Raw genomic sequence first — 23,799 nt, forward strand, 5'->3', positions numbered from 1 at the left:
AGTCCTATGGTTCCTACTCCTATCGAATACCACAGTAGGGTTCTTTAACGTGCGAGGAACGTGGCATCTTTCCCAACACGGTGCACCACTATGGTTTGCAGTCAGGTTTTCCGTATTATAGCCTGACAACCCCAGCATGTAACACGCCAGGGGTACCCCATTCCACCACCTGGGGCACACATCCCAGTTGCTCTTTTGGCAGAGCGCCCTAGCCCCCAGCTAGGGTTCTGAGCACTAATTAATCGCCTTTTACGACAAGCTTAGCGCTGCTGCAGGCCTATTCTTTTAACACCCGGACCTGCACGGGGCAAATGGATGAAATGAAATGGATGAAATGAATTACTTTAGGTGTGTTCAGTCGCGGTCTGCTAATATTAGATTTGTTGATTATTTGCACGATTGAACCTTTTCTTGTTGCTCATGTTTTCTAGCTCCCAATCAGAACTGGACTCTTGTAATGTTGTCACACTCTCCTGGGACAGCTGTGAATGACCATGTACTGAAAAATGAATTATAAACAATTTCACATCATTCTACATGCAACTCGGCATTTTCCGAGGTTAATGAATGTGTCCTGGGAAAGACCAAAAATTAAAAAAAAAATATAGAGAGAGAGCCCTCTGGCATATCCCTATGAACAATGTGTTAAAATTTAAAAAATATATGATAAGTTTACATAATTGGAAATCAACTTGTTTAGAGACAATATTGGAAAAATCTGATATATTATATTACAGATGAAAGCAAAAGTTCTACTGAAGGGTGCTTATCAAAAAGATATCTGAATCTGAGTGAAAATTTTTCAAAATAGTTACAAAATTTATTTTCAAGAGCCTCTGAAGAACTTGAATCACACCTGTTTCATTTTTGTCTATCAAGGGCAATAACTCAAACAAGGAGTTGTCCTACAACTTCATCCCTACAGACTTTTGTAGACCTTACAAAAAGGATTCCAGATCATTTCATCACCTGAAAGTTTTTTTTCTGTCTTTAATGGTTTTATATAACTGGCTCCATGTATATCTACAAAAACAAATTTGCCCCCTGAGGGCAGTTACTTTTAAAGAGTCGACCTACACCTTTGAAATCATAGAAAGTTTTGTAGAGCTCTTCAATTCAAAGAAGGTGGGTCATTTTTGTTTTATCTCATAGTTTTGAGATACAACTTGAAATAACCGGCTTTACCCATATTTGCTATAAATAGATATCATGGGAAAACTATAGGATCCTCCCAATATTCCCTAAGAACTACTTACTTAAGCTACTCAGTACTTACCAGAATCTGTCACTATATCGGAGTTGCACGATGAATGAACCACTGGTACTTGTTGTGATCTGTTTCCTTCTACATCTTATGAATGAACAATAAAAGAGTGATGCGTGTCTGCAAACAGTAGTTAAAATAAGACCAAGGAGGTTTCTTTTCATCCCTTATATTTCAGTGAAGTACCTTACAACTACATGTTTTTGTGTTTATCAATCATGATCTATGTAAACTGTTTTATACTATAAAAAAAACCTATTCCTATTTTTAAACAAATTCTTTCGTAAATATGTCTTGAGCAATATTGTGATCCGGTTAATTTTCAGCTACCAATAGCTTACAAACTCTTTTAGGTAATTCCATATGACACATGTATCGAAATTTTTACTCTGAACATAGACAATATCAGTACACTGACTTGACATTAAATTGATACAGGGATTAGGCTTAGGACCACAAGAACATGTGAGGCAGTTTTAAGCATTTTTACCAATTTGAGCCGAACTAGTATATCAAAGTTTTTGTTAAGTTATTGAATGTATACTACTTTTAAATATACGGTCAATGCATTTTTAATGCTCAAATAGAACGGTTGCGGTATAAATGTGCATTAGCATATTGTGAAACAAAGCAGCCTACAAATATTTCTAATGTGATACTTGGACACGATTAGCAAAGCCTCATACATATACATGCTGTTTTTTTCAACTGTACCACTGTATATTTTTATATTGTACGAAATGTATAAGTACAATATGCAGGTCTTGTAAAGGTGCAACTTATCACACAAACAAACCTATATATCTTTTCAAATCATCCGTCAAATTACAGGAAACAGAATTATTCTTTCTACAAGGAATGCAAACACCTTTTTTAAAAATGATAAAACAAATGTACAAGTACAATGACTAAATGCCATGAATGTTTTATAAGTTACAAAAGTGTACTTGTTTTGAATAAGAGAAACCTTAAAAATATATACCATTGTTTTGAAAGATCTTTTTACATCGTCAAACTTTAACTTCTATGACAGAAAGAATAAAATAGATGGCTAAAACTGCATTATTCATCACATCTTGGCCAGAAAAACACACACAAAAAACTGGGTCAAAGACAGAAATGGCTGGGTTGTCTGGAAATGTTGAAAAATACACAAGTCAGTAAACAGAAAGTGGAAGTATGACAAACCTAAAATTGTATCCCGTGATATGGGACCCCATACTGAAGTTAGTGTACACAATAGTTAGTGGCTTTTACAGTTATAGTTGTTGAGAAAAATGTTACAAAATATTTTCCCCACCTTCCCACCCCACATTCACCACTCTAAAAGCTGATTGTTAAAAGTGCAACCCAGCAGACACATTTTCACAATTCTTTAGTGCACTGTTTTATCATTAAAGAATCATTAATACTTTAGAACAAAATGTATACATTTAAAAGTGTATGAGTGTCTATTTCTTTTTTGGAAATTTAAAAGGTAGATGTACATGTTCAATGCAATAGTTCAATGTGTAATGTGTGAAGAAATAAACAACTGGATTGTAAATAAAAAAAATAAAGAATAAATAAAGAAATGAAGATATTACAGTCAAATGCATGTAGCTGTAATAATCATCTCGAGTTAATTTGTAATGGATAAAATACGTGATGGAAGGATTATGACATTGCATTGTTCCATATCGTCACTTGCATCAACCTTTGACTCATATCAAACCTAACAGAGAGCTCTTTATATTCAAGTCTTATGTAGATACAAAGGCTGATATGGAAAATGCAATGTAATAGTCTATACTATTAATAATGAATAAGTGAAGATGATAGGAATCAATTCCTGATAAAACCATTTGGCAATGTTGGTTTACTTCAAAACTGCATGTACCTGCGCCAACTCATATGCAAGTCTTCTCCTTTAGCCATGACTCTTTGCACCACATAGAATCCATTCCTCTGTCTACTTTGGCTTTACTCGAAACACTGTGGCATGGAGGTTGGCATATCCGTTGCTTTCTCCGCCAATATATGCCAAGTTCATCTCTTTGTTTATGACATATTGTTAGTGAAAGGGAAGTGGTGTTGACAACAAAGCGTCCACTTTTGTAGAGAATCACTACACCTTCTGGTATACTGACTCCAGGTGCAACAGCACTCAAGTAATAAATGTGAATGTGTGTTTTTATTACACTGATATAGTTTAACTAATTGTTCAGCTCCAGTGTATAAGGTGGATTTCCCACAGTTGTCGCCCTGTGCAGGTCCGGGTGTTAAAAGAATAGGCCTGCAGCAGCGCTAAGCTTGTCGTAAAAGGCGATTAAATAGTGCTCAGAACCCTAGCCGGGAGCTAGGGCGCTCTGCCAAAAGAGCAACTGGGATGTGTGCCCGAGGTGGTGGCATGGGGTACCCCTGGCGTGTTATAGGCTGGGGTTGTCAGGCTATAATACGGAAAACCTGACCGCAAACCATAGTGGTGCACCGTGTTGGGAAAGATGCCACGTTCCTCGCACGTTAAAGAACCCTACTGTGGTATTCTCCCGAAGTAGGAACCATAGGGCTCCACCACAGGAGGCTAACTTGCCCGACCTTACCCATCCCCCTTTTTCCAGTGGCAATCAAAATTTGTCGACCCTATTATCCTTGTGACCCATCCTTTTTTTTCATTTCATGTTCATTTTATGATCCATTTCATGTTCATTGTCTGAATATAGCTGACATATTGCTGCTCGGACGTTAAACCCCGACAAACAAAACAAACAAACCCACAGTTGTCTCCAAACGAACAGCCCTGTGCAGGTCCGGGTGTTAAAAGAATAGGCCTGCAGCAGCGCTAAGCTTGTCGTAAAAGGCGACTAAATAGTGCTCAGAACCCTAGCCGGGGGCTAGGGCGCTCTGCCCACAGAGCAACTGGGATGTGTACCCCAGGTGGTGGAATGGGGTACCCCTGGTGTGTTACATGCTGGAGTTGTCAGGCTATAATACGGAAAACCTGACCGCAAACGATAGTGGTGCACCGTGTTGGGAAAGATGCCACGTTCCTCGCACGTTAAAGAGACATTTTATACGTTAATATGCTCACTTAGTATGCACCAAAGAAAATAAAAAAAAATGACCAAATCATCAGCAGTCATACTTTGTATTCTTCAATTCCTTTTGACAAATCTATATTTGTACCGGGAAAGAAACATGTATTTGTATTGTACATAGATGACGAGTCGTACCTCATAAACGATGTTCCTTATGGTTTCATATAAAATTGTTTGTTTGGAATTTAAGTAATTTCACACAGTGGAAATATGAATTTGAAGAAAAAAATATACCTTTTTGTCCTTACTGACAAAAAATAATAGAAAATTGATGTTTCTCAATTAAAAAGGTATGTTTTTTTTTGTTTAAAAAATACCTCTTTTTGAATTTAAGAAAAGTATGAAAATCTCATTTTCTTAGTGATTTCCTTTTGACACATGCACAATTAATATGTATTGAGTGTATCTAACTTGTTTTCAGGAATTTAAAAGCATTTTTTCAGCAATTATAACCTTTTAAAGAAACCATACAAAAACAAGCTTAAATTACTACCTGACTTTGGATTAAACGCCATCATGCCAAATGGAACAAAATGGCCGAATATGAATTGAACGGCTTTTACTAAGATAGTTTTACATTTCTGTGAAAGGAAGTTATTATATGAAGAAATGCCTATTATGCTTCCTTGAAATCTACTAGTTTTACGCATTGAAATTGGCAAAAATCTGGGGTCAGTAGCTTATCTATTGAAAAATGCTTATTACTAAAAATAGAACTGCTTTTGGGTGAAAACAAAATGTGTATTGAGGTAGTTCATCTTATCATTATCGATCTCCAATAGGTATTTATCGTAAATTAAAAAGTGACTTTTGGACGATATTTATGATTCTGCATGGTTTTCTCTGAGACATCCTCTTAATACTATGTTTTGAGCATTTTCATTAAAGGTGAATTTTCATGACCATAAAAGTAAAAGGTATCTGAAGTAAAACAGGCTAGAAACTGTTGAGTTTAAAAATATGAAAGTCGCTTCCATAAAATAGACATATTATGCAAAGAAAGTATCATGGGCCCTTAATGTATTGAAATGGGACATGAAATGAAAGTTAGACTTAAATTCTAGCATTAAAACATAACACTAAATTAGCAAGAACTTAAGCCTTTTTGCCCAGTTTTGATAAAATCATGAACTGTTTATTTTCTAAATATTGGAAAAATTGCATGTTAACATCTATACATGATAAAAAAATATAGTGATCACAACTATTTCACAACTATATCAATACCAATGTCAAAAGTTCTAAGATTAGGGTTTAGGGTATTTATATTATATATAATTAAATACAGCTGCTTAAATTTTAGAAATTTGAAAAAAAAATTAATTTTATAAAATGTGTTTGGGATTCTGTTCGTGGATGTCGAGTTTTCTATGGGAGTGGGGGAATTCTTTATTCGGAATGGGGAATTGAAAATGAGGAATAGCGGAGGATAGATGTGTAAATTAGAAGTATATATCATTACAGACCTGTGTCAAATGCTTCTTTGGCTGTGTAGTCCGTTTTATTTGTGAGTGTTGGTTTATGTTTGACTTTCTATATGACATTGCAAAGTCTTTGACGTTCTATACAACATTGTAAAGCCTCTGACTTTCTATACGACATTGTGGAGTCTATCTTTCTACACGACACTATAAAGTCATTGACTTTCTATATGACACTTAATTAAGTCTTTGACTTTCTATATGAACCTTAATCAAGTCTTGACTTTCTATATGACATTGTAAAGCCCCTGACTTTCTATACGACATTGTAAAGCCTCTGACTTTCTTTACGACATTTGAAAGTCTTTGACTTTCTATACGACACTGTAAAGTCATTGACTTTTTATGACACTTAATTAAGTCTTCGACTTTCTATATGACAATTAATTAAGTCTTTGACTTTCTATATGACACTTAATTAAGTCTTTGACTTTCTATATGACATTGTAAAGCCTCTGACCTTCTACATGTACTATTCGACATTGTAAAGCCTCTGACCTTCTACATGTACTATTCGACATTGTAAAGCCTCTGACTTTTTTTATGACATTGTAAAGTCTTTGACGTTCTATATGACACTTAATTAAGGTAAAGGGTTTAATGGTAAATAAGAAATTATCGATATATAAAAACAAAGCAAAATGTAGCCGTTTTAGATTGCGATGATCAAAAGCTCAATAACCTTGATGCTGTTTTCTTATTTAGATTTCGATTGGTTAATAGTATATGGAGATTTAATAGAGTGATCAATGCAAGGAATTGAAAAGAGTAATCAAAGAAACCAAGATTCTAGCGGAAATCTAAAGAATGTAATCCAGGGACAAAGACCAAACATGGAAAACAGACAAACAAAACAAAGAACATAAAGTAACTAAAATAATACATACAAACTAACAAAAGTAAATGAGCAACCGGCACTGCACCAACACTTGGGAGCCTGAATCTAGAAAATATCCCTAAAATGTTCATATATAACTTTAAATATCTTTCCTGACCACATTCATGTGCATACTGTGACATTACATGTTGCATTTGTGTAATGCATGTATAATATGAAAGGACTATTAGTAGACATCTAAAAAAGTCTTGAATGTTCTTTTATGGAAACCTTGTTGTTATACTTATTGGGCTTGCCTTGCTTATTTGAATAGTTTAACAAACCTTATTTAGAACATACATATACTTGGACGTATCGCAAGAACACCATGTGTTACATATAGATATCAAACGTTCATTACACAGGGATGTTAAAACAATTCATTTTAGAGATGTTAATTTTGATATGAGAGTTTCAAAGATATAATCTATTACTTTATATGTGCAACACGAGTACGAGAAAAGATGCAATAGATGATAACAATTGTTTTGTATTGCTTGTGCAAACTGATGTGCACGTTAAAGTAACAAGAAGCTTCAAGTTTAAGTTCCGTTTAAGTGCTATCATAATATATCTTTCAGAACTAATAGTTAAGCACAGCGACTGGATCCCAGTATCAAATATGTAGTCCAACCAGTATATAACCACGAAAAGGGTGATTCCAGGTTTTTGGGGATGCCTCGCCTTAACTCAATTTAAAAAAAAATAAATATGCAACTACTTACAGCAGAGCAATAAAATGACAAATGGTGGATCAAATGAATAAACACAAGTATCACCAAGAAAACCCCTAATTGAATCAACACAATGATTTGTACATTCAAACGCCATATTTATACAATGGATTGAAAAACGAGTCACACTAGAAGGTCCTTGTTAATATCAAACCAACTTTTATCAAATTGATAAAGGAAATTGATGTATACTGTACCAGTAGAAATGCTTAAACACACTTTAAGTAAGAGTTCAATGTTGCACATCATTACACGACGAATTGCATTTAATGGATTACACTTGCGGAGGTAAATAAGGGTAAACAAATTATCGAACATAATCTCATCCATTATCAAATCAAGTCCATAATAAATATGACTTTAAAGATATTGCAGCAGTGGAACAGCTGGTTCCGCAAAGGTTCTAACTTTGTACATGCATTTTAAACGAATGAGGGCCGGTCAAATCTAGTTTTTACAGCACGCTTAATCTCCCACTACTATTGCGGTAGTAATTAAATAGGATTTGCATGCAAAAGTGACATTATTGGTAAATCAGTGGTTATATCAGCATAAAGAATAATTTACAAAAGAAATCATTATTCATCGTTTTAGAAGGAACTGAGTATTATTCAACAAAGGGAGGATAGTTGAAAAAGATACCTTTGGGATGCATTTCCTAATACCCCTGATTAAGGTGTCTGTTACGCGGGTACTTATGGCGTTCAAGGAACTCATATTCAGGCTATAAAAAGACAGACAAAAATATAACAGTCATTCTTTATACTATATTTAAAGTCTAAAAAATTCAGCAAGTAGAAACTATATATAACTAAAAATGACGAAGACGACAATATTCACAATTCACTAAATAATAGACAGCAATTTCGTCACGAGTGAGTTAATGAAAAACAAGCAAATAAAAATCATCAGTTCACCCTAGGAGATTGCACATGACAAGAGTATGATTTTAAATATATTTTGGAAATCATATGTTTTATGTGATAAAATACGCACATAATAAATATATTTTAGATATATGTTTTTATATATACTCCGACGTTTCGTTTATAAGACAACCGTATGTTACACTTACACAATATCATACATTCATTAAAGAGGATTAACAAATAGATACGTTAAGGAGATATATTTAATATTTTCACGATCTATTATGTTCCACAGGTGTGACGTGTAAAAGAAACTATCAAAGTAATGATAAATTGATCGTCATTTCTTGTCAAAAAGCATTAGATTGAATTTCATTTCCATTGAAGTTATAATATACATTTTACGGATACAAAAACGGATAACATGTTAAGAAAGAATTTGATGACGTTTGTTGGCATCATAATATGCTTTTTTGCATATATTTCTAAAAGCAGGGTAAGAACATTTTAAGCTTGAGATGAACTAATAGTTACAAAAACATAGCTAGTACCTCATGCACCGGAATACTACTGATTCAACAAAACATTTCGTATAGATCGGTAAAAAATAGTTCTAAATAAACTTCGATTATCGTAAAAAATAGTTCTAAATAAACCTCAATTATCGTAAAAAATAGTTCTAAATAAACCTCGATTGAGACTAAGTTTTGATCAAATAGCAAAAGGTGGCAAAAAGAAATGTGAAGTATGGGAAGTTAACGTCATAGAGAGCTGTATTTACAGATCAAAAAGGTTGCATTTCGTTTTTCAGTTATTCAAAAACAGATTTGTAAGTGAAATATCAGTTTGAATCACAATCAAATAGACAAACATTGGTTTACGTTTAAGGTTAGTCTACATATTGGACATATTTCCATGAATTAATTGTGTACTCCTGATAACTCACGATATCACTAAAACTTTCTGTATATTCTTTCGTAAACGAGTAAACATATTACCGTTTTATTTACTGTTTTAGTAGTCTTTTAACTGAATACATGTATAATGTTCAACGTTCGTAATATAGTTCATTCAATATCGTTTTTTTTTTGCTATTTAGAGCTTTGATGTATGCCCCAAACCTCCACCAGTTGGAGATATTAATGTTTGTCTTCAAATATTTTCAACAACCCGCCTAATATGTGTGAAGAACAGTGATTGCAGTGACGGTAAGATGTAAAATCAATCCCAATTCTTACCATGCGGGGTTGAGAATCACCTTCCACCATATGTCATACAATAAAGACACAACCTATATCTTGTCAACAACTGCTATTAAATATATTGTTTAAATTTCTTTAAAACGAACCAATGTAAATATGAAACATGATATTCTTAACGATTTGACAACAATATCAGTTTTATATCCCTTACGAATGAGTCAACGGTTTTCAACGGTTTAGATAGTTATTGGGTGGATATCGAGCTTTCCTTGCTTTGTGTATATAAGCGTAACATAAAGAAAAAAAATCTGCATTTGAGAATGAGTTCCTTGTATAGGTTGAAAAATTGTGTGAATGTTTTTTTTACGAGATTGTGATATCAAAAACCTTGATGTAGTACTTTCTCGATTATATAAAGATTCCTTTTTTTTAAATTCTAAACAGTGTTTCAAATACGAATAAATCGAATCAATTTACATGTACTGATGTAGCAAATTAAATCGTATGCTGTAAATCGTATACAGTTGTGCTGAAGAAATAATTATGAAAACCAATACCCACTAGTGGCACTCTCTTACGAACTTTACTGCGATGTTAATCCTGTCTTTTAACTAGATACTATAAACTTCTATTCTAAAATAAAAAAAAGCACAACCTTACACTTTTTATATCCCTAGGATTTCGTGCAAAGACATGTAACTAAAAATATGTAAAAAAGTCTTGAAAGATCAATACAATATGAAAAGGCAAATACTGATAAAATTCATTTGTAATGTATGCTGTTTGTTTTTATCGAAACCAACTTAAAATAGCCCAGAGATTTACAATAATATCAAACGTAACCAACTGATCTGTGAAAACATGCCACGTTTTGTATATTTACGCTACACTGGAATAATCTTATTCCAAAATGACTTGCAACACAAACAAAGCGTAACTCACCATTGGAAAAATCAACACAACATTTGGTAGTAATGTATAAAAGATATCAACATATTAAACTTACGATAAAAAGTACCACTCATCCCATTTTAAATCTAAAATCTTTCTATTCCTCACATATCACAACTTCCACCACAATAGGAGGTCTTCCGCTTACGACTTTTGTATTAATTATATTTGTTTTTCATTTATCCCAATGAGTCTATTGAGAATAATTTAATGTTTTTCTGCGTTTTTTTCCTCAAACGTCACATGTATGACGCTAATGGGTAATCAAAGGGGATGACGATTCATGTAGAAATCAAAAAAACATATTCCAGAAATAAGGCAGTCTGAGAATTACACAAACAAGAAAGAACATGAAATAACCATAATATCACGTAAAACAGAAGCAAATCAGCCACCCAGACTCCACTAAAAAAACGTGTACATGGACCAGGTGCACCGGTGGGTATGGGTCCTCTTTTTTTTAGGAAAAAACCATCAAGTTGCTCATTAAATGTGACTTTATGGGAAATCGATAGAGAAAAGAAGTTATAAGGAAACTTGCCTCTACAATTTACATTTACAATATTGTTTTCCCTTTTGCAAATGTAAATGTTTCTTTTTTCGTATTCTATTCTCGCTTCAACTTTGATAAAAAAAATGTTTTTGTTTAATATGCCTAAATTCACTAAACAAATACTATATACATATACTTGATTGTTTACAGGAAAAATATGTTGCCTGTCGGGGGAATGTCGCCTCCCTGACTGTGTAAAGCCGGTATGTAATTGAAAGCTATATTTTATGGTAATGGCTGATTGTAAATATTTTAACGTCTATGAGGTAGTTAAAACAATGGAATCATAGAGAGAAAAACAAACCAGACAATAATGAATGATTTTAGACTGGACCATTCATATTTATCAGGACATCACTCAAGTGCTTTATGCAGAAAATTAAATTTCCCTTTTTTATTCCACCCCGTGCAGGTCCGGGTGTTAAAAGAATAGGCCTGCAGCAGCGCTAAGCTTGTCGTATAAGGCGACTAAATAGTGCTCAGAAACCTAGCTGGGGGCTAGGGCGCTTTGCCCACAGAGCAACTGGGATGTGTGCCCCAGGTGGTGGAATGGGGTACCCCTGGCGTGTTACATGCTGGGGTTGTCAGGCTATAATACGGAAAACCTGACCGCAAACCATAGTGGTGCACAGTGTTGGGAAAGATTCGATAGGAGAAGGAACCTTTGCGCTCCGCCGCAGGAGGCTAAATTGCCCGACCTTACCCATCCCCCTTTTTCCAGTGGCAATCAAAATTTGTCGACCCTATTATCCTTGTGTCCCATCCTTTTTTTTTTTTTTTTTTTTTTTCATTTCATGTTCATTTTATCATCCTTTTCATGTTCATCGTCTGAATATAGCTGAAATATTGCTGCTCGGACGTTAAACCCCAACAAACAAACAAAAAACCTTTTGTATTCCCTGAAATACATACAGTGGTCGTTAAAATACATCTGTTTAGTTGAGTAAAACATTTAATAAGAATATAAGAATTTAAGAGAATATTTATAATAGTATGCAATTAGAAAAAAAAAGTTCAAAATGAGCACGGACAAACAAAAAAGTAGTTTATATTTTTTTTAAATACTGCTTGTTATAGACAAATTAAAGTTTTTCTTAACTAATATTCAAAATGTCATTAAAATTGATAAAAGAAATATTATATGTGTCATGATATGTTTATTTACCGTTTCTTTTTTTAATAATTTTTCTCTTATATTTCTTCACAAATATGACTCAATTTGCTAAATTTTAAATTTATATGCACTTTGCCAATGAATAGTTAATTTCTGTCTCTTTTAAAAAGAGTTTTTTGTCTTGTTTTGCTTTAAGTGGAAGTAGTTAATATTTATACTGGATGATATTTGCGGGATACATTGCTGCAAGATGATTTTGATCCAAAGACATTTTAAACATGCTTATTATATATATATATATATATATATATATATATATATATATTATATATATATATATATATATATCACAAAGGAATGACATTAACAATGATTTTTTTACTTATAATATATTATAAACAGTACGTTTTGAATTGATTTGTTTGTATGTTATTTTGTTTTTTTTTCTACTTGTTGGTAATCAACAACTATTCAATTTATATTTGTGGAGATTTGACTCTGAATTTTAAAATGTTAACATCATTTAGAGAAAGGATTCCTACACATGTTGTAACATGCATAAAAATTTTCCCTTTTATTTGTTTTCCCGAATAAATATGAGAGGAAGGCCAACTGTGCTCTACTAGAAATCTTGTATGATATTGTATGAAAGGTCACGTGTTCCCTTGGAACTCAATTTGAAAAGACCCGTGCAATATCCAAGCTCATTTGCATAGATATTGCACATGGACATCTCCGCTTCTGACGAAAATAACTCCGCATTTTAAAAATGGTTAATTTGAAAACAAAAGTAAAAGAAATTCATTCCATGTTACAAATATGAATTTCGGTTAAATGCAAAACGACATAACATGTTCTTGCTGTACACAACGTTTCAGTTTGTTCAGTAGTTTGACAGTGGCGGATCCATTGGAGTGCAGGGAGTTCCTTTTAATTGGACAATTTGTCAATTTCATGCGTACAAATACAAAAAAAAATGGCAAATAATGTCCTAGCATTCCCTTTTTATTAAATGTATTTTTTTTCAAATTAATCGACAAACTTCCTAAAATATATCAGATTCTTTGCGCTGAACAAAATTGCCGATATCATATTACGACAACATATCTGAATATAAATTAATTAATGTGAAAGCACCAAATCGTCGGTCTCAAGCTAATCGGGCCCCGTGCAGGTCCGGGTGTTAAAAGAATAGGCCTGCGGCAGCGCTAAGCTTGTCGTAAAAGGCGACTAAATAGTGCTCAGAACCCTAGCCGGGGGCTAGGGCGCTCTGCCAACAGAGCAACTGGGATGTGTGCCCGAGGTGGTGGCATGGGGTACCCCTGGCGTGTTATAGGCTGGGGTTGTCAGGCTATAATACGGAAAACCTGACCGCAAACCATAGTGGTGCACCGTGTTGGGAAAGATGCCACGTTCCTCGCACGTTAAAGAACCCTGCTGTGGTAGGAACCATAGGGCTCCGCCACAGGAGGCTAAATTGCCCGACCCTACCACCTCTCCCTATTTTCAGTGGCAATCAAAATTTGTCGACCCAATAATCTTTTGTCCCATCACATTTTTCATTTCATCGTCATTTCATGTTCATTTTATCATCCACTTCATATTCATCGCCTGAATATAGCTGAAATATTGCTGCTCGGGCGTTAAACCTCAACAAACAAACAAACTCAAGCTAATCGGGAAACGAAAGGCAGCCATCTGCTGCGACGTTCAACTTTTATCTTTGAAATGATGCCGACTGGGCTACGGAAATTATATGAGATCACAAACTACTAGTTTCTTTATATTTCTCATTGGTAAATTATTATTTTTGGGTGTGGTTAATTCATTTTGTGCGTTTGCAGCAAATCATTTATAGCATCGCCTTTCTTATTATCCAAATAGACTTTTCGGCCTTCGAGTGTATAACCATGTAAATATTTCACATATGACATTTAACATGTCTACTCAGCAACTTCATTTACATTGTGTTATTTAAGAGAGTCATACAATATCCAACGTCATTAACGTGCTCTTGTTGTGTTTGTCAGTTTCAATGTCTGGTCTTTGTCCCTGAATTACATTATCTTGATTTCCGCTAGAATCTTGGTTCCTTTTATTACACTTTCTTTTACTTTTGTGATTAGAAATTACAAACTTTATTCCAAGGTGAACAACTATTGATAGTGTAGCACTTTCAACACTGATGATATGATTTTTCCAGTTGCTATAGTCCTCACATAAAATGACAATTCGGTGATTTGTTTGTTTGTTTGTTTGTATTTCTCTGCACAAATAGTCCCGTACATTTTAGATAAGGATTGAAATCAAACTAGATATACTTTATGCTAAATTTGTCATTTATCTTACAATATATTAGCCTGCAAGCATTTACACGGAAATGATTTTTATACAGGATAATAAGACATCCATTTAGTAGCATACATTATAGTAAAACCGTTAAAGTAACAGATTAGTATCTTCCATGATATATCAAAGATTCAATGTTAAGAACAATAGTTTAGTAACTGAAGGTCTTACTTCAAAAAAGGCAATCAATTTCTTGAAAAATACCAAAATATATATATTCTATATGTATGGTATGGGTGTTGTTGTTTGTTTGTTTGTTTGTTTGTTTTGTTTGTTTGTTTTTTGTTTGTTTGTTTTTTGTGGTTAGTTTTTATGTTTTTTAATTGTTTGTTTGATTGGTTATTAATTGGGTGTTTTTATCTATCATATGTCCAGAAGAGAAATGGTGTATACACAAGTTATTTCATTTTAAGTGAAAACTTTAACTATCTCAAAGTATTTCATATCTTGAAATATTAAGTTAAATGTTGCTGCGGATTGCATTGTCTTTTCATGCTTGTGTATGTAACCAGCAACGCTAACAAGCTATTTGGCGTAATATTGTGACTTTTCTGTAAAGTCAGCACAATATTTAAACTAAAGTTGTACGATAATGACACTTAAATACTGTAGAAACCGTTGGATTTTCAATGTGAATTATTTCCTACGATCAGACAGAATGGAATGAATGATTATGCATTTCATCATAATAGAGACCTATAAAGCAACATAAAGAATGTGTAGCCTAGCCTTTTTTTAAAGTGTATCACAAATTACAAAATTTACATGATTCTTGGTGGAGTACTACTTAAAACAAAGTTTATATAACTTGTATTGAGTAAACAGTCTATAGAAATGGTAAATGGAAGACGGGAAAAAGACATAGAAAATAGGGATAGTTTAAAGGGAGTTGGGAATTTCAATGGAGAGGATGGTGAAATACATTTTCAAAGTCTTCATTCATATGAAAAAAAATGTATTAAATTTAATTAAAAAAAAGCTTAAACATTGAAGAATTCAAAAATATAAAATTTACATTGACAATGTAAATACTTAATAGAGACAACATAAAGAGGGATTTTATGGGGGATGGAAATTTGTCTTTGGAGAATAGGGTGGTTTATTGTGTGAATGTGAAGTTCATATCAATTGCTGAAAAAAATATTATTAATTCTTGGAGCTATAAACTGTAAAAGAGTCCTTTAGCCTGTATGCATTAAAATAATGCATGGTGTATATAACATTTTGATTTTTTAGTGTTTGTGAATGAATTAAATTGTTAAAATGAAAGATCTCAAAGTGTGTTTTAGAGACCTGGTGTATGCCCAAAAGTACCACAGTACGATTTGGAATATTGTTTGCAACACCCAGGCTTCCTTACAAAATGTAAAGCTGACAGCGATTGCCATGGAGGTAAAATATTTAACTTGCAGATCATTAGGCAAATATGAGAAAAGTACTTTTCCTTTGAGTCCTATATTAATCTCATCTCTTCTTTAATTTTTTTACTAATCATGTCATTGAAAGCCAATGAGATAATTGTCGCAAAACGTCGTCGCAAGCATTCTTTGAATATATTTTTCAACTGTATTAATTATGAACTTTGCTGTATATATAAGTACTATCTATAGGCTTCCATGCACTTTGCACAGACATTAAATGGTTGTTCCTCTGGCTATATAGGTTCTCCTGAATTAAAGGTCCACATAAATGGACCTGAATTCACTTGTGACAGTCTACTTAAAATATCGGGGACGAGCTGAATCTTTTGCTTCACTATTTTTTAACCCCAATGTAAAACCTAAAGTACTCCACGACATCAAATTTATTCTTGTAACTAGTACTTAGTTTACTGTTAAAAATATTTTGAGTTTACATTTTGTTCTGTCCATCTTAATGTCAAGCATTCGCAGTATCTCATGCCCACTACTCCGTGTTATTAATTAACTAATGTAAACATTCTTGCGCTACATCGACTACCAGTTTGGATTTCGTGTCTATTCGGTATTCATTTCCGTCTTAACTCAATGTTCGTCGTTGGAATATTTAGCCAGAAGATTTGCATTGTGATTAGGTCACATATCCAGTTGATAAATAATAAGCTATTTGTTTATGTTGTATTATAAGGCAAAGTTGCAATGAGAGACAAAAAAATCATAATGATCAATGATATATAAAAGTTATTTTTTTCATTTGTACAAGTGCATACAACAAACACGGAAAATAGTGGAAAGTTGTTTCATTTATTTGTTTTTCACTTTTAAATACTATAGAAGTGTTTAATTGGCCCTTGATATAAATCATACAATGGTACCTCATTAATGAAGGATGTATAATATGCGAACAAAATTGACGGATTAAAGTATAAAAATGAATAGATATTTTGAAGGGATTTTTTTTTCTCATCATTTTTCATAGTTTTATTCAAATTTCGGTTTTATATAACTACCACATGTCACCCTTGTCGATATTTGCCATGTTGATTAATTTGTTTCGTGATCTTTCTGAATGGTTTCCACTGTAGATTATTGAATTTAAAAGAAGATTGTACATAAATCAACAGATTTCTGTTGTTGTTTGATTGTTATTGTTTAACTGCTAAATATCAGAGACTGATTATATAAAAGCATAAACTACATGCAGAACAATACTTTTGTAGGTTATTGAAAAACGAAGGCAGTATGTAAAAAATGATATTTTGTGCTATTATGTGTTATTTATGCAACGTAAATCTTACGAAAAATATTCAAATAATGTTACACCATACTGTCTAAGATGTACTTTAGTTTGTCCGGTGTTGCAAAACTTTCTCGAATATGCGTTTTATTACCACATCAAAGAAAGAAAACTTGATAATATGTATTTTACAGAGTCCATGATATGTTGTGAAACAGGACGGTGTCACATCAATGACTGTGTTCACGCAGTACGTGTAAGTACTTATCAACAGACAGTTAAGGAAGTATATACATATCACGTGATAAGATAAAAATGTAAAATTAGAAAACGGATAAATTACATAGAGCATATGAAGAATAAAAAAAAACAACACATTTTTATTAAATGGCCATTCTGCGCACATATCGATAGAATTAATGTGAAGGGTTGTAATTTGAAGTGTCACCCCTGCCTTCGGATTTCTTTCGTCCCCGTTATTTATAATTCTCACCTAAAAAAATTATCAGATATGCATTTAGTTGTTACTAATTTTTGGGACTTTATATATTCATGAAGACCTGAATAATTTCGAAAAGAAATTAAAATAATATATATATTTTTTAAATGATCGAAAAACTTTCTAACACGTATCAGATTGTTTGCGCTGGACAAAATTGCCGATATCAAATTAGGACAACATATCTGAATATAAATTAATAAATGTGAAAGCACCAAATCGTCGGTCTCAAGCTAATCAGGAAACGAATGACAGCCATCTGCCACGATGTTCAAATTTAATTTTGAAGTGGTGCCGACTGTGCTGCGACAACTATATATAATCACAAGCTACTAGTTTCTGTATATTTCTCATTGGTAAATTATTATTTATGGGTGTGGTTAATTCATTTTGTGTGGCTGTCAGAAATTATTTATAGAATCGACTTCCTCATTATCCAAATAGACATTTCGTCCTTCGGGCTCAAAGTCTATTTGAATAACTGGTATGATCGTGTAATGAATATAAAAGTTAGAGTAAGAAAAAAATAGGTTTATAAGTGTGATGTTTTAGAACTGTTTGAATTACTTTAGAGTGTATAACCATGTAAATATTTCACATATAACATTTAACATATCTACTCAGCAACTTCATTTACATTGTATTATTTTAGAGAGTCATACAATATCCAACCTCATTATAAGTTTTTGTGTTCTTTGTTGTGTTTGTCAGTTTCAATGTCTGGTCTTTGTCCCTGAATTACATTATCTTGATTTCCGCTAGAATCTTGGTTCCTTTGATTACTCTTTTTTTTACTTTTGTTGTTAGAAATGACAAACTTTATTCCGATGTGAATAATTAACGATAGTGTAGAACTTTTATCACTGATGATATGAGTTTTCCAGTTGCTATAGTCCTAACACAAAATGACAATTCGGTGAATCATCAAGTTTGATTTTGTTTTGTTTGCTTGTTTGTTTGTTTTTCCCTACACAAATAACCCCGTGCCTTTTAGATAAGGATTGAAATCAAACCAGCAACGTTAACAAGCTATTTGGCGTATATTGTGACTTCACTGTAAAGTCAGCACAATTTTTAAACTAAAGTTGTACGACAATGACACTTAAATACTGTAGAAACCGTTGGATTTTAAATGTGAATTATTTCCTAAGATCAGACAGAATGGAATGAATGATTATGCATTTCATCATAATAGAGACTTATAAAGAAACATAAAAAATGTGTAGCCTAGCCTTTTTTAAAGTGTATCACAAATTACAAAATTTACATGATTCTTGGTGGAGTACTACTTAAAACAATGTCAAGTTTATAAAACTTGTATTGAGTAAACAGTCTATAGAAATGGTAAATGGAACACGGGAAAAAGACATAGAAAATAGGGATAGTATAAGAGGAGTTGGGAATTTCAATGGAGAGGATGGTGAAATCAATGTCCAAAGTCTTCATTTATATGAAAAAAAAATGTATTACATTTAATTACAAATAAAAGTTTAAACATTGAAGAATTCAAAAATATAAAATTTACTTTGACAATGTAAATACTTAATAGAGACAACATAAAGAGGGATTTTATGGGGGATGGAGATTTGTCTTTGGAGAATAGGGTGGTTTATTGTGTGAATGTGAAGTTCATATCAATTGCTGTAAAATATAATTAATACTTGGAGCTATAAACTGCAAAAGAGTCCTTTAGCCTGTATGCATTAAAATAATGCATGGCATATATAATAATTTGATTTTTTAGTGTTTGTGGATGAATTAAATTGTTAAATTGAAAGATTTTAAATTGCGTTTTAGAGACCTGGTGTATGCCCAAAAGTACCAAAGTACGATTTGGAATATTGTTTGCAACACCCAGGCTTCCTTACAAAATGTAAAACTGACAGCGATTGCCATGGAGGTAAAATATTTAACTTGCAGATCATTAGGCAAATATGAGAAAAGTACTTTTCCTTTGAGTCATATATTAATCTCATCTCTTGTTTATTGTTTTTTACTAATCATGTCATTGAAAGCCAATGAGATAATTTTCGCAAAATTTCGCAAAACTTTGCTGTATATATAAGTACTATCTATAGGCTTCCATGCCCTTTGCACCGACATTAAATGGTTGTTCCTCAGGCTATATAGATTCTCCGGAATTAAAGGTCCACATAAATGGACCTGAATACACTTGTGACAGTCTACTTAAAATATCGGGGGCGAGCTTGAATCTCTTGCTTCACTATTTTTTAACCCCAATGTAAAACCTAAAGGTACTCCACGACATCAAATTTATCCTTGTAACTAGTACTTGGTTTACTGTTAAAAACCTCTTGAGTTTACATTTTGTTTGTTTGTTTGTTTGTTGGGGTTTAACGTCCGAGCAGCAATATTTCAGCTATATTCAGACGATGAACATGAAAATGATGATAAAATGAACATAAAATGATGATGACATGAAAATGGGATGGGACACAAGGACAATGGGATCGATAAATTTTGATTGCCACTGGAAATAGGGAGAGGTGGGCAGGGTCGGGCAATTTAGCCTCCTGTGGCGGAGCCCTATGGTTCCTACTCCGGGAGAATACCACAGTAGGGTTCTTTAACGTAGGAGGAACGTGGCATCTTTCCCAACACGGTGCACCACTATGGTTTGCGGTCAGGTTTTCCGTATTATAGCCTGACAACCCCAGCATGTGACACGCCAGGGGTTCCCTATTCCACCACCTTGGGCACACATCCCAGTTGCTATGTGGGCAGAGCGCCCTAGCCCCCGGCTAGGGTTCTGAGCACTATTTAGTCGCCTTTTACGACAAGCTTATCGCTGCTGCAGGCTTATTCTTTTAACACCCGGACCTGCACGGGGCTACATTTTGTTCTGTCCATTCTTAATGTTAAGCATTCGCAGTATTTCATGCCTTCTACTCCGTGTTATTAATTGAAATAATGTAAACATTCTTGCGCTACATCGACTACCAGTTTGGTTTTCTTGTCTATTCGGTATTCAATTCCGTCTTAACTCAATGTTCGTCGTTGGAATATTTAGCCAGAAGATTTGCATTGTGATTAGGTCACATATCCAGTTGATAAATAATAAGCTATTTGTTTATGTTGTATTATAAGGCAAAGTTGCAATGAGAGATAAAAAATCATAATAATGAATGATATAAAAAAAAGTTTTTCTTCACATTTCTACAAGAAAATACAATAAACACGGCAAAAAAGGGGGAATGTGGTTTCATTTGTTTGTTTTTCATTTTGAGATAATGTAGAAGTGTTTAATTGACCCTTGATATAAATCATGCAATGGTAGCTCATTAAAGAAGGATGTATAATATGCGAATAAAATTGACGGATTAAAGTATAAAAGTGAATAGATATTTTGAAGGGAGATTTTTTCCATCATTTTCCGTAGTTTATTTTAAAATTTGGTTTTATGTAACTATCATATTTCACCCTTGTCGATATTATCCATGTTGATTAATTTGTTTCGTTTTCTTTCTGAATGGTTTCCACTGTAGATTATTTAATTGTAGGTAAAGATTGTACATAAATCAACAGATTTCTGTTGTTGTTTCGTCGTTTAACGTTTAACTGCTAAATATCAGAGACTGATTAAATAAAAGCATAAACTACATGCAGAACAATACTTTTGTATGTTATTGAAAAAGAAGGCAGTATAAAAGAAATAATATTTTGTGCTATTATGTGTAATTTATGTAACGTAAATCTTACGAAAAAATATTCAAATAATGTTACACCATACTGCCTAAGATATATTTTAATTTGACCGGTGTTGAAAACTTTCTCAAGTATGCGTTTTCTTACCACGTCAAAGAAAGAAAACTTGATGATATATATTTTTTTACAGAGTCCATGATATGTTGTGAAACAGGACGGTGTCACATCAATGACTGTGTTCACGCAGTACGTATGAGTAATTACCAATAGACAATTAAGCAAGTATATACATATCATGTGAAAAGATAAAAATGTACAATTAGGAAACACATATCGATAGAACTAGTATGAAGTTATATAATTTGAAGTCTCACCTCCTGCCTTTGGATTTCTTTTCTACCAGTTATTTATAATTCTCAGCTAAAAATAAATATTAGATATGCATTTAGTTGTTACATTTTTGCGAGAAAAAAAACATATTGGGGTAAACATTAAAAATGATCAAAGAAGGAAAGTTTGAGATCAGTAGCTTGGCTAGATCCTTCAATCTCAGTTTCCGCTATATAGATGACGTGTTATCTTTAAACAATCCTAATTTCGGGGATTTGATACATCGCATCTACCCGAAAGAACTTGCGATAAAAGATACTACAGACATTGTGAAGTCAGGCTCATATCTTGACCTACACTTAGAAGTCGATGGTAAAGGAAAACTATTGACCAAACTTTACGACAAACGTGATGACTTTTCATTCAGAATTGTCAACTTTCCTTTCATCTGTGGCAACATCCCTTCGGCTCCTGCGTATGGAGTGTTCATATCACAACTCATACGTTATGCCAGAGCTTGCCGAAACTACGCAGACTTTTTGTATCGCGCTAGAACTCTAACAAATAGGCTTCTGTTGCTACAAGATAGAAGTCATCACTACAGCAGTTTTATGGTCGTCATCATGAGCTCGTGGATCGTTATGGTGTATCCATCAGCACCATGAAAACTGATTTATTCAACGGGTCATAGTTTTCCTTTCCTCGTTTGTCTACCCCGGACTTGACTTTTTATGAGCAACTCGGCGGGTGTTTCTAGAAAAGCGGAGGACGCTTACCCTACCGGTACACCTAGTCCATGCTCCTAGTTTTTAGTGGAGTCCGAGTTGCTCATTTACTTTTGTTATTTTGTATGTATGATTTTAATTACTTTATGTTCTTTGTTGTGTATGTCTGTTTTCCATGTCTGGTCTTTGTCCCTGGATTACATTCTTTTCATTACCGCTATAACCTTGGTTCCCCTGATTTCTTTTCCATTTAATTTGGAATTTTGGCATGAATTTCTTTTTTTCGTAAAGGGTCGCTTAAGGGGTTCGTATTAAACAATAAACTCAACAAAAATGTTTAACGGTATAATGACAATAAAATCATATACAAATACATATGTGTCTACCCCGGACATAACTTTTTATGAGCGACCCTGCGGGTGTTTCTAGAAAAGCGGAGGACGTTTACCCTACCGGTACACCTAGTCCATGCTCCTAGTTTTTAGTGGAGTCCGAGTTGCTCATTTACTTTTGTTACTTTGTATGTATGATTTTAATTACTTTATGTTCTTTGGTGTGTATGTCTGTTTTCCATGTCTGGTCTTTGTCCCTGGATTACATTCTTTTCATTACCGCTATAACCTTGGTTCCCCTGATTTCTTTTCCATTCAATTTGGATTTTTGGCATGAATTTCTTTTTTTCGTAAAGGGTCGCTTAAGGGGTTCGTATTAAACAATAAACTCAACAAAAATGTTTAACGGTATAATGACAATAAAATCATATACAAATACATATGTGTCTACCCCGGACATAACTTTTTATGAGCGACCCTGCGGGTGTTTCTAGAAAAGCAGAGGACGCTTACCCTACCGGAGCACCTGGTCCATTCTCCCAGTTTTTAGTGGAGTCCAAGTTGCTCATTTGCTTTTGTTACCTTGTATGTATGATTTTAGTTACTTTATGTTCTTTGTTGTGTATGTCTGTTTTCAAATGACCATCCCTTGATTACACTTGCACGAGTTGAGAATATCGCTCAGCGTAACCTTGCATTTTACCTTTCTTCTATGACTCATTTTATATTGTCAAGTAAATAGACTACTTGTCCATGTAAAAAATCCTCCAACAGTACATGAATCTCTGTATATAGTCCTAACTTTGTTTTGTAATTTTACAGGTCAATCCTCATGGCTGATATACAAGTTTCAGAATAATGAACCTGTTGATATACCTGAACCAGGTTTATATAATTAATAAAGTATGAAACTGAATACTCGACTGATTATTTTCATTTTCCCATCATTTCATGTTCACTCTATCATCCATTTTATGTTCATAGGCCGGATAAAGCTGAATTTTTGATGCTTGGACATTAAACACCAATCAATCAATCAGTCAATCAGTATAGATAATCAAATGATTTAAAATTAAGATTTGAGATATAATTGCAAAATGTTCCTAACAATTGATACATTA

General features: G+C 33.4%; 1 protein-coding gene across 1 annotated transcript; it reads left to right on the top strand.

Moving 5' to 3' along the window:
• The first annotated feature begins 8,629 nt into the window (after nucleotides 1-8,629).
• On the top strand, nucleotides 8,630-23,592 carry LOC148606638 (uncharacterized). The gene is made up of 8 exons (XM_088546662.1): nucleotides 8,630-8,798; nucleotides 9,402-9,510; nucleotides 11,159-11,211; nucleotides 15,761-15,863; nucleotides 17,321-17,382; nucleotides 19,423-19,525; nucleotides 21,482-21,537; nucleotides 23,501-23,592. Exons 1-8 carry the CDS (start codon nucleotides 8,727-8,729, stop codon nucleotides 23,516-23,518), a joined length of 576 nt encoding a protein of 191 aa, XP_088402788.1. The 5' UTR covers nucleotides 8,630-8,726; the 3' UTR covers nucleotides 23,519-23,592.
• The last annotated feature ends 207 nt before the right edge of the window (nucleotides 23,593-23,799 follow it).

Source organism: Perna viridis, chromosome 9, assembly GCF_037379345.1.
Source record: "Perna viridis isolate PV_CMFRI_1.1 ecotype Kerala chromosome 9, ASM3737934v1, whole genome shotgun sequence".
NCBI classification, from domain to species: domain Eukaryota; kingdom Metazoa; phylum Mollusca; class Bivalvia; order Mytilida; family Mytilidae; genus Perna; species Perna viridis.

Excerpts from the sequence above, each read along its gene's own strand:
- LOC148606638 (XM_088546662.1), top strand. The coding sequence starts at position 8,727 with ATGTTAAGAAAGAATTTGATGACGTTTGTTGGCATCATAATATGCTTT. Across the intron at positions 8,799-9,401 it reads CATATATTTCTAAAAGCAGG|AGCTTTGATGTATGCCCCAA; the intron begins GTAAGAACATTT and ends TTTGCTATTTAG. Across the intron at positions 15,864-17,320 it reads TGACAGCGATTGCCATGGAG|AGTCCATGATATGTTGTGAA; the intron begins GTAAAATATTTA and ends TGTATTTTACAG.